This window comes from Nerophis lumbriciformis, linkage group LG03 (assembly GCF_033978685.3).
Source record: "Nerophis lumbriciformis linkage group LG03, RoL_Nlum_v2.1, whole genome shotgun sequence".
In the NCBI taxonomy this organism is placed as follows: Eukaryota; Metazoa; Chordata; class Actinopteri; order Syngnathiformes; family Syngnathidae; genus Nerophis; species Nerophis lumbriciformis.
Genome location: NC_084550.2, coordinates 48,677,423 through 48,689,858, shown reverse-complemented (window position 1 = coordinate 48,689,858; position 12,436 = coordinate 48,677,423). Strand labels below are relative to the sequence as shown.

The window sequence follows — 12,436 nt, the reverse complement described above, 5'->3', positions numbered from 1 at the left end:
TCTTACAAACTGGATATATCACCCAGCCCTAGATTAACATCACAGGACGAAGACATGAGATGGTAGGATTATAAAGAACAAAAAGTGTGAGAACCAATAACTGCATTGAGTGTAGATTTGTATTTATTTATTGGATGACATGCTGAAAAACATTGATTTCATCCTACTCTGCAAGTGCAGGCCGGTGCAATTTCATGACAGTAACTACTGTATATACTGCAATTGCAGCACGCAGCTCAAGGGCAGAGGAATATAGTTAGATACAAAGGAGCAGTCAATCAATGGAGAAAGGTTTATAGGCTTTTTCTGCCAAGTCAAGGTACTGACCCTTTGCTGATGGGGGCTACCACTTCTATGTGTGTGCGTGCACGCGAGCGTGTGGATAGTTAACAGGGTGAACTCCAGTCAGTAGAGAAGATCCTTATAAAAATGGAGTTGACCTCCTGCTTCCCAACCTTGCATAAGCTGATAACAATACTTACTGTACGTGCACACAAGTAGAGCGCAGTACTACCCCACATATAAAGAACGCTTGTAAACTAAGTCCCTTCCTCGCGGTGGAAAAATTCCTTACCGATCGCGGTTTGAAATAAGAGTTGGAATGCAGCCTGGCCGGGATCCAACCAACAACGCTGCTATTGCTGCTGCTGCTGTTACTACTGTGCGGACGGAAAAAAAAAACCCTGTTTGTTTCTTGAGAAAACAAGAGGCTGCTGGCTAATCCGTCTTTACTCCGCAGAGCACTTCAAAGCGCCGATGCGAGAATCTGAAAGGGGCCAGACTCTAATTAAGCTGCCATTAATCCTGCCTTATGATGGAGAGAAAAACGTCTAACTGTGACGCGCAAATGGAAAGATTTCGCAACCAATCAAATTAACATGAGAGCCGTAAAAATGAAGTTGAGTAAAGGGGGCGCGGTGGGGGATCAAAGGAAGGAGGAAAAACAACAAACAACTCAGTTTATGCTGGATGGAAATTGTAGAGTTAAAAGTGAAATTCTGCTTTAATTATGCAACCAATTTGGTGTTTGTTTACTTTTGATTGATCGTGTTGACTATCAGAAGTTTGACAAGTTACAATATACACTCACTAGACATTTCCATAAAAACCTGTAACAAAAACTATAAAAACTACACTATATTGCCAAAACTATTTGGCCACCTGCCTTGACTCACATATGAACTTGAAGTGCTATCCCATTCTGACCTCGGGGAACATGCTTTTTTTTTGCCTTACCAGAATATGATGAAGCGTATGTAGCACATGGCTTCACAGTAACCACAGTGGGAGACGAGGAAAGCCAGGTGGGTTGTTTCCCTTAATGTTAATAAACTTACAATGTAATGCAGAGGTAAAGTTATAACAATTTTATAGACAAATTATACTATTTATAGTTACGATGGAGAGTATGGGGGCACGAAAGATTTTCTTTTTCCTCTGGGGGCGGGGGGCGTACCAGAAATATTTGAGAAGCACTGCTCTAAGGGGAGACTCAGTGTGCAACACTTTGAAAACTCCTGTAATATTAAATGACTAATAATGTTGTTTGTTATTATAAATATGAAAACAGAGCTACTTTAGACAGGCAAACTGCATTCATAATAAACAGTGTACATCTTTACTGTTAAATTAATACCTCTCTGATACTGTCAGTCAAAACGGAGCATTAACATCCCTGTGAAGGCAGAATGTTATCGATGTACTGATAAAGAAACATGATGTATAATTCATTAAGCACAAGTAGCCACATTCAATAGGGGAGTGTTGACAGTCTGTAACATAATTAGTTTTGCTGCTCGAAAAAAGACGCCCCACCTTTTTGCGTAGTTTCTGAATGCGGTTGATGACCTCCCTGGCCACGCCCTCATCCATCATGGACTGGTCGGGGCTGACGTCCAGCAACACAAGCACCTACGCAGCACAGCCAGGACAAGAATACAAAAGAGAGACAGATTGTTGGTGATGAGCGACAATAAATATACATATTGTTGATTGCGACACAATTTTGGGTGTCTGGAACAAATTAATTAGATTTACAATGTTTCTTTTGGGAAACCATTTAAGGCTGTTCCAATCCGATATAAATCTGATATCAGAAAAAACCCCGGATCATATGGACAATTGGGCATGCATTTAATTGTCAATATAAGTGCTCTGATACTAGCTGGAAAGCCCATTAACATAATGTCCTTCAATGGTTCATGATACTTATAGGCTACAGGGTACTACAAGCTAGCAGCTACACACATCTAAGCACTATTGTTGTCCCGATACCAATATTTTGGTACCGGTACCAAAATGTATTTCGATACTTTTCGGTACTTTGATACTTTTCTAACTAAAGGGGACCACAAAAAATGGCATTATTGGTTTTATTTGAACAAATAATCTTAGGGTACATTAAACATATGTTTCTTATTGCAAGTTTGTCCTTCAATAAAACAGTGAACATACTAGACAACTTGTCTTTTATTAATAAGTAAACGAACAAAGACTCCTAATTTAGTCTGCTGACATATGCAGTAACATATTGTGTCATTTATCATTCTATTATTTTGTCAACATTATTAAGGACAAGTGGTAAAAAATTAATTATTAATCTACTTGTTCATTTACTGTTAATATCTGCTTTCTTTCTCTTTTAACATGTTCTATCTGCACTTCTGTTAAAATGTAATAATCACTTATTCTTCTGTTGTTTGGATGCTTTACATTAGTTTTGGATGATACCACAAATTTGGGTATCAGTCAGACACCAAGTAGTTACAGGATCATACAGTGGTCATATTCAAAGTCCTCATGGGTCCAGGGACATATTTCATGAGTTTACAAACATAATATAAATTTAAAAAAAAATGAAATAAGATTTTGTGACAATAAAATATATCGATGTAATCATAGTAGTATCGACTAGATATGCTCCTGTACTTGGTATCATTACAGTGGATGTCAGGTATAGATCCACCAATGGCGTTTGTTTACATTGTGGCGCCGGTGAGCTATGGTGTGTAGTGAAACATGTTTAGCTATTCCTCGTCCTGCAGGGAAGATACTTGTAAGAAACGTACTTTATTTGTCGCCATGGAGGCGAGGATTAGTGATTTAGAAGTAGCTAAAACACTGCAGACTGCAGATGGCCGTTAGCTAGCTAGCCATGTCTTAAAGCACCTCTTCCTGAGGTCGTTTCAGTGTTATAACTTCACCTTTATCTTTAGTTTTTAAGCCAAAATGTGTCCGTTCTCCCTTTTCTGTCTACACACTGTGTCTGCTTGTAAGTACTCCGTGATTGTGCGCTGCCGAACATGCTCGTCTGTTCGTAAACCAGCAATGTCACGACGTGACCACGACGAGGGGTTGGAGGACCGGTACTTTTTAGCGGTGGTATAGTACCGACTATGATTCATTAGTATCGCAGTACTATACTAATACCAGTATACCGTACAACCCTACTAAGCACACAATCGCGCACAAGCTAGACATATGTAATAAATGTCCCAAATTAAACAATATTGCAGTCAAAAACCAAATGTGTCAATATATGCAATCAAATCAAGTAATTATAGTTGTATATTACTTAAATATACAAAGTCTCCAAGGCAAAAGCATATTAAAAAGGTATCCAGTAACAAATGTGCCTGTATCATTCAACTTAATGCATCATAAGCTTAACCTAATAAATGATTGTGGCCAGTAGGTATCGCCAACAAAACAATAACCACTTCACTTGTGACTTCACTTTAAATACAGAACAAGCCTATTCTGAACGGTATAATAAATAAGCTAATGTTTTTCAAACCTTCTAGCATTACTAACAAAAACTGAGAAACCACTGTACAGTATATACTGTAAAATACAATTATTTAAGTTTTTGAGGCTTTTGGGCGGATATCGCAAAGTTGCAGCAATTGGTTCCCATGGTTTGAGTGTGCAAGGCACAGGTTGAGCTTATGCACCAATTTCTCATGATCTTTGTGTGAAGAGGCGACAATGTGTATATGCAGAGGGTAGGGGAAGGGAAAGAGGCGACGGGGGTGAAGGCAACACTGAGCCGAGAGCGCTGCAGACAGATGGGAGGTAGAGAAGGAAAGAGCAGGCGAGAATAGCGGCAAATTAAAAAAGTAGCTCGGTAAACTGGTATTAACGTGCAGTTGCGCGCTGTGTGTGTGTGTGTGCGTGTGTGGGTGTATACATACGCTTGGTAGAGCACTGATTAGTGATGGCCTGTGGGAAAGCCAGACGTGCTGGTTTCCACTTAGCTGAGAGATGATTCCCTGCATTGCACTCGTGGTGTGTGAGAGAAGTCTGTTAGACGCGGGCACACTATAATTTGTTCTCTGCCCGACACAATCCTAATCTTGGTGGTTTTGTACTTGTATGTGTGCATCATGACTACTGTGTCAGTAAGATTTCAAATGTTCACCCACGTGTTTTACAGTGACTATTTAAATATTGAAATACAGCACATCATTAAAATGCAAATATCAATGTTTCTCTGTGATATAATTGTGCCTCTCAAGCTGTGCCAGATGGACAATGAAATGCACATGTCTTTTGGTGGGTGTGGCTATCCAACGGGGTGTGGCTAACATGGTTATTGAGGAAATATCTGTTATATTGGTGCTGTCAAACGATTACATATTTCAGGTTCTGATGTTGTTTTGACTATAGAATTTTGGTCATATATCAACCAATATTTTGCAACACAAAGACAATGTTGAAACAGCATGCTTTTTTACATCGTTAAATGTCTGGTTCTGATCTTGATTTGACCATTGAATTTGGGCCATTTTCCAGCCAACGATGTTGATCCAACATTAGACATCAATGATGTCTCAATCTACAAATACAACTACTCTGCAAGGTTGTTTCAAAGACCCTGTCTACATTAAGTCGGACAACCCATTAAGCGAATAATTATTTAGCCTAAGCCCCGTTTCGGCCACACAAAACCATCGTTTAAGGTCCCCCTCCTTGGATAATTTTTTACACGGGTAAGTGCGCCGTCTATTTCTTGAATCTCCGGCTCTTAGTTTTGTATGGACTTATCGATCGTTTACAAACTGAGTTCGGAGAGGAAGTGACGCCAGAAAGGCCGCGCCCAACACAGGAAGTGACGCCAGAAAGAACGTGCCACAACCAGCTTCATAACAGACGCTTGTGGAAATCACACATGAATACCTTAAAAGAAGGAAACGCGCGATTGCAGCTATTTCGGATACAACACATTTTAGACGGCAACATAGCAATGTTGAGCGATGGTTTTGGATAAGGCCTGGAAGAACGGCAGCCTGGTGGGATATGTTTGTCAAGGAGTGTGTTGTGCCAGAGGAACAACAAAATAACTTTCGAATGTTCAGGTCAGCTGTGATTCTACTTAGCGAAAAACTTTGTCCATTTGTAGAAGGAGACAAAACGAGAATGCAGGCTCCCGCGGACGAGGGAAAACAGCAAATGCATTTGGACTGGCAAAGCAAACTATCAGTTATTGTCGGTGTTGTATGTCGAGCGATTACTCAACTTCTATTTTTGTACTCCATAACTTTTGTGAAGCCATGAAGTGGTTGCAGCTGTCAAATACGACCGCCAATTTCAGCCTACAAGCACAGTGTCCTGACCAGATATCTAGATCCCTAGATTGATTGTTGTATAATGTTCTTTATCACATTGTTTATTTTCACATGTCCATTTAAGATATGATTCATGTATGATGGCCCAGGTGTGATTCACTACAATAGGGCTAGTCCAACAGCTGCTGATGGTGAGGCAAGCAAGGTTTACTGTTAAGAAAAATGTGGCAATAGTCTACATTGAAACACAGGGTAAGGATATACTTCCAGGTCAGAGGTAAATATGACTAGCACATTTTTTTTCACGCATGCGTATTAGGTCACGTTGCGCTGGCGGACGGAGGGGGGAGGGGGTCTTAAACGGTGGTGTTGGTTGTGTGTGTGGACAAGGATAAAGTTAGGTGGGATTTACCCTAGATAACATTCGTCGGCTTAGTGTAGAAGGGGCCAAAGTCAGCTTTAAAGGACTAGTATGTATAATCAACATTGGTTAATGTCTTTTCCTAATGGGTAAGGTTTGTGTGTTAAATAATCTTTGTGATTAACACATGTTTTTATATCATTTGACAAGGACGTAAACTGTAAGTAAGTTAGATATAATTATTGAAAAAGATTAACATTAAGAGTAAGATTACTAATTCAGTGTTAATATTTGAGTAGGCCGCTGGGCCCTCTGTAGTGGAAAAGTTGGACCCCGAGGTCAAAAAGGTTATAGAACCCCTGGATTACTTGAATGAATTAAGAGTTCCTTGTGGAAAGTATTTCTGAATGACAAGGTCTTGAAGCAAAGGAGGCAAAACAGTTGGCTGAAACCGGAAGAGGCGGTGTTGGTTCAGTTTCAACTCGTTTGCGGTCTAAAGAGGAAAACTTAATTAAAATAAAACACTAATATTTCCAAGTCATTTAACTCCTCGATAACTTTTGGTAAAGTGTTTGAATTTTTTCCTGAATACTGCAATGCAGTAAACAACCTGACAATAACATTCTTTAAAATAATATTTATAATGTTTTGACTGTCAAGGAAAAATAAACATGGCATCCTTTATAAGTAGTGTGTGCAAGACATTGTACAGATGTATTACACCCAGACACTTCACCTGTGAGTCAGAGTGGGCTTCGTACTGCGCAGCTGAGTCACCGCTCTGGTTGAAAGTGTACATCAGCCTCAGGTCCTCCTCGTGAAGCTCATGGCCGTCCACCACGATAGACCCTGCATTTCAAACACACCATATGTCAACGTATGACTCATAGGATATGTACACCATAAACAGCAGTATCCAGCAGAGCTGGTCTTTTTTTGTACACTTCATTCCACTCACAGTAGTGGGAGGGGTCAGCAACAAAGTAACTCAAACCATAATTAAGGCAACAAAAAGAAAAGAAAAACAGTCCACAAAGGTGAGGATTTCTTCTTTTGAGTTGGGGATATTCTTATTAAAACCCCATGTAAAGTGCTGCAGAGCCACTTATGAAGGCTGCAATAACAAGAGCCATTTGAATGTTGAGCGGCTCAATATTAATATTCCAGCTGTTTGCTTTTGATTACCATATCAAAAGGCGCACTTAAAATCCTTTTGTTTTCTCAAAACTCAACAGTGCGCCTTATAACCCAGTGCGCCTAATGTAAGGAATACGTTTGGCTGAGCTTACCGACCTCAAAGCTATTTTATTTGGTACATGGTGTAATGATAAGTGTGACCAGTAGATGGCAGTCAAACATAAGAGACAAGTGTATATTGCCACTATGATGGCAATATGTCCTTGCACGCGACACTGCTACAACAAAGATGACGGGGAGAAGACGCTGTCGAATGTGAGCCACGTAAATAAGACTGCCCACAAAAATGGCGCATCCGGAAGCGACTGTCAGAAAGCGGTTTGAAGATGATCTGTAAAACATAATCTATGCAACATTTTGACCAAAGAACCACTACTACATGTTATGTAGACCACAAGGAAGTGTTTTCAATTTAGAAAAATAATAATAATATGACTCCTTTAAAGCGCCTTATAATCCTGTGCGCCCTATGGTCCGGAAAATACGGTACATTCTTGGCACTCAACCAAAAAGAAAACACTCCAAAGGCTCAGAAACTGTTATCAATGTGAAACAATATTGGTGCATTACGATAAAGTTTAGAATAGGATATGCTTCCAGGCTGCATCTAACAATAGGCTTGATCGCATCTCTTTAGGTTTACGTCCAAACGTTTGCCCATGGCAGCAATTAACCATCTCTATGTTCTTGCTAAAAACTATTACCACGTCCTCCTCTTCACTTCTACACCGCCTAAGGCGAGAGGGGAGGGGATGTAGGGGGAGTCATTCCATATCTGTCTAATCCTTCATCTCCACGCTTTGAGTTCCTGAATGCCTTTTCTCTTTTCTGCTCGCTCCCACCATTCACCTATTTAATACACTCAGTCAAAACCTCAGGATCAAAAGGTATTGTACTAACAAGGAGACAACTAAGCAATGCTTCTGGCCTGATTGATGAAACTGAACAAGTTCAGCGGCTACCAATAGTTCAAAATGTCAGATGTAGACGCCGAACTGAACGTGAGACGTAAGCAAAGGATGCAGTAACCGAGCGCTCATTGATTAACACAAGATTCCTGTAAGTTGTGTTGAAATAGTCCGTGTGTTAAAATGGGCTTTTTTTTTCGCTCAAATGCATCTTGATCAATGAACTGCCAGTGTAAGCCACTGTGCACACTTTTTCCATTGGCATTGCTATCCATCAGCCAACCTTTTCCCCTTGTCCAACCGGCTAGACTTCAAAACACCTGACCGAGTGATTGGAAATGCTAGGTTTTCACAGTCCAGATGACCCCGGCAGCTTCCTTCCCAAGAGACTTTGGGGGGCTCTGCGCCTCTTTCCTTGTCTAATTGGAGGTACGAGATACATTGCACTGCTTTGATCCAGACAGCAGCTTGTTAGCTCACTGGCACAAGAGGTCCCACAGTACAATTCGCATTTCAACAACCGTGGGACAATACATTAGAAGGCAAACTTGGACATACGTTAGAATAGTCAGTGGATAGGACCGATTAGTGTCCTTGCGGTGTGTATACTTATTAGGGATGTAAATCTCTTTGTGACGGACGATTCCATTCACATCTTGATAAATGGGTTACGAAGTGATTCAAAAACAAGTTATTTATAAAACAGAACAATTCAATGCGATTCGATTTAGTGTATGAACGATTAATTTAGATTCGATTTAGTGAATTAATGATTCAATTCTATGATTGGCATTTGTTGATGGACACAAAAAGAACAAAAGCTTTTCTTCCAGTGCATGCACTCATGTTAGAGGATGAATAGTTAGGACCATGGCACCAAGCGCTCAGACTACATCTGTCCAAGCAAAGTCTATGAGCATGAACTGATGAAAACTACTCGGATGAGAGGCCAAACGTCTTCTAAGACAACTGATCAGTTGAATGCCATGAGAATAACAATAACCTGATGAATGAGAACATTCATAGGCACATTAATCTTCAAGTATAAAAAAGCACATTCTATAACTATGACATGCTTCCAGTATCATTTAAAAAAAAATAACATGTATCCCCAAAGATGTTTCATAAAGTAAAAAAGCAACCGTGTCACGAGTCAAATATATTTATTTTCCACGAGTCAAGCCAGTGTCGTCACAGACGCCTCCGGATTCGAGCCGATGGCTTGACTGGGGTGGCGGGACTTCCCGGACACGAATGGGAAAAGACGCGTGTTGTGGAGTTCAAAGATCGTTTGAGTGGTGCCAGAAAAGAGAGCAAGACACGCAGATTGAGCTCGTTGTATTATTTGTTGATTGATATTGTAATCACGATTATTCATGAATTTAAAAACATGAATATTCATTGTACCACCAAAGCTTAACTTTAAATATTAGTTAGAAAAAAAAAACTGAATATAAATTAGTAACGAAAAAAACCCCGGTGAAATAATCAATTTTAAAAAACCAATAGCAATATAAAAAAACAATCAATTCAGTTCCCCTGTTTTATTTTTAATTCAGTTGTTTACCTTTTACACTTATTTTACCACCATAAAATGTGTGCTTTTTTTGTGGAATACAATTTAATACAATTTTAGGTAATTCAATGCAAAAAAAAAAAAATCGCATTTATTGGTGCAATATATCTTTGGACAATTTTGACCAGTATTTTAGGTCAAAGCATAACAATTTTGTATATGTATCAATAAGTGCTTTAAGTACATTATGCTTGTGCAAGGTACTTTTCTGAAACCTTTATTTTGTTAGCGCAGTCAGACCGGATGTGGCACGCCGCGCTATTATTGTGAAGGGGGGGAAGTGTGCTGTGCTGTTCTCAGCTTGAAGAGTAAAGAGGCGACTTGAGGCTGTTAAGGGGTAAAAAAAAAGCGCCTCCCAAGTTGCGACCACTGTTTATACAAAAATGTTACATCGATTATACTATATTGTGCCGAGTGTGAAATTTGGTGGAGGAGGAATTATGGTGTGGGGATTTTTTTCAGGAGTTGTGTTTGGCCCCTTAGTTCCAGTGAAAGGTACTTTGAATGCTCCAGGATACCAAAACATTTTTGACAATTCCATGCTCCCAACCTAGTGGGAACAGTTTGGAGCGGGCCCCTTCCTCTTCCAACATGACTGTGCAGCAGTGCACAAAGCAAGGTGTATAAAGACATAGATGACAGAATCCGGTGTTGATGAACTTGACTGGCCTGCACAGAGTCCTGACCTGAAACCGATAGAACACCTTTGGGATGAATTAAAACCTATGACTGAGAGCCAGGCCTTCTCGGTCAACATCAGTGTGTGACCTCACCAATGCGCTTTTGGAAGAATGGTGGAAACTTCCTATAAACACACTCCGCAACCTTGTGGACAGCCTTCCCAGAAGAGTTAAAGCTGTAATAGCTGCAAAAGGTGGACCGACATCATTTTGAACCCTTTGGGTTAGGAATGGGATGGCACTTCAAGTTCATATGTGAGTCAAGGCAGGTGGCCAAATACTTTTGGCAACATAGTGTATACACGCACACACATACATCCACGCACAAAAGTGAAGATTGTATTCATTGGAATACTTTGTATAGTTCAAGTCCACCGTAATTTGAAAATGGCACTGCACATCATATTGGCGGCTACAGTGTTTGGAGACAATCGATCCGGATTGAAAAGCTTATTGTTCAAAGCTTATTAAAAGTATTTTGCCTAGGTCTGGTCTAGCCTAGCCCATACTTGCCAACCCTCCCGAATTTCAGTGCCCCTCCAAAAAATCTCCCGGGGCAACCATTCTCACAAATTTCTCCCGATTTCCACCCGGACAACAATATTGGGGGCGTGCCTTTAGCATCCTCTCTCACCTGAAACCTTCACCCTTTAACGGCCGCAGTCCTCAGTCACGTCCGCTTTTCCTCCACATAAACAGCGTGCCGGCCCAGTCACATAACATCTATGGCTTTTGGAACTCAGTGCACACACGACAATCTATCTGGATTCGATTCGCTAATGGCATCGACATCGATAATTTCTTAACGAACATCATCCCTATCCTTCACTGGGTGCCGTATTTCTTTGATATATATCTATATATATATCTATATATATATAGATATATATATATATATATATATATATATATATATATATATAAAATAAATACTTGAATTTCATCCATCCATCCATTTTCTACCGCTTATTCCCTTTTGGGGTCGCGGGGGGCGCTGGAGCCTATCTCAGCTACAATCGGGCGGAAGGCGGTGTACACCCTGGACAAGTCGCCACCTCATCGCAGGGCCAACACAGATAGACAGACAACATTCACACTCACATTCACACACTAGGGCCAATTTAGTGTTGCCAATCAACCTATCCCCAGGTGCATGTCAGCTGTAATTCACTGAAATTCAAGTATTTATTTTATTTCAGTGAATTACAGCTATATATATATATATATATATATATATATATATATATACACACACACACACACACAGAATATATATATATAGCTGTAATTCACTGAAATTCAAGTATTTATTTTATACATATATATAAGATATACTTGAATTTCAGTGAATTACGCACGCACGCACGCACGCACGCACGCACGCACGCACGCACGCACGCACGCACACACGCACGCACACACGGCCTTTTGAATATCTCCCGAATTCTGAGGTCTCAAGGTTGGCAAGTATGGGTTCATGACCATGCAAGTCAACGACGGTTTAGGCAGGTTAGTAATAAGAACACAGTGGCCCTGATAAATTGGTTGACAGCACAAAAAGGGACCAACTTAAGTATGTTCCACTGGGGTATTATCCTTTGAGATGATATACATGGAATTTTGTAAGATACTGAACATACTTTAAGATTAGCAGAGCTTGTAAACTTTATATTGTTGAGAGTCATTAGGATAAAACACTGGCTTGTGAAAAAGAAACTGGCATCTTTCTCATTGTCACAGAGAGAACAGGTGACCTATTTGAGCAGAGTCATATTGTGGACTAAGATCAAGCACCTAAGAGCATTGCCAACTGAGTGACAGGAGAAATCCTCCATCATACACTTACAGTCTCCCTTAAAACTGGTTAAAAATTTAGACAGCTTAAGTGGATTAAAACGGTAGTACCTTTCTTCTGGAAGGCTTCAAGCTTTTGGCTGCTCAGCTCCTTGATTGACGCGGTGATGGCTTTGAATGCCCCCTTCAGTCTCTTGCCTAACACCATGTGGTCCGGTTCGGCTCTCAGACAGATGCCGTACTTATCTTTGTCCGTCGATATTGTCAGCTGCCGCACGTTGAGCTCCTGCAGAAGGAGAAAAAGAGAGCTTCAAGTCTGAAATAATGGAGCTCCTAATTGCCTGCCGGTAGTT

General features: G+C 40.4%; 1 protein-coding gene across 1 annotated transcript in view; it reads right to left on the bottom strand.

Moving 5' to 3' along the window:
* The window catches only part of iars1 (isoleucyl-tRNA synthetase 1), a 132,644-nt gene that overhangs the window by 18,074 nt on the left and 102,134 nt on the right, over window positions 1-12,436 (bottom strand). The window contains exons 26-28 of the mRNA XM_061938371.2: window positions 12,195-12,369; window positions 6,665-6,777; window positions 1,816-1,911 (exon numbers count right to left, since the gene is read on the bottom strand). Of these exons, the coding sequence (XP_061794355.1) occupies window positions 1,816-1,911; window positions 6,665-6,777; window positions 12,195-12,369 (384 nt within the window). The remainder of the gene's footprint in view (window positions 1-1,815; window positions 1,912-6,664; window positions 6,778-12,194; window positions 12,370-12,436) is intronic.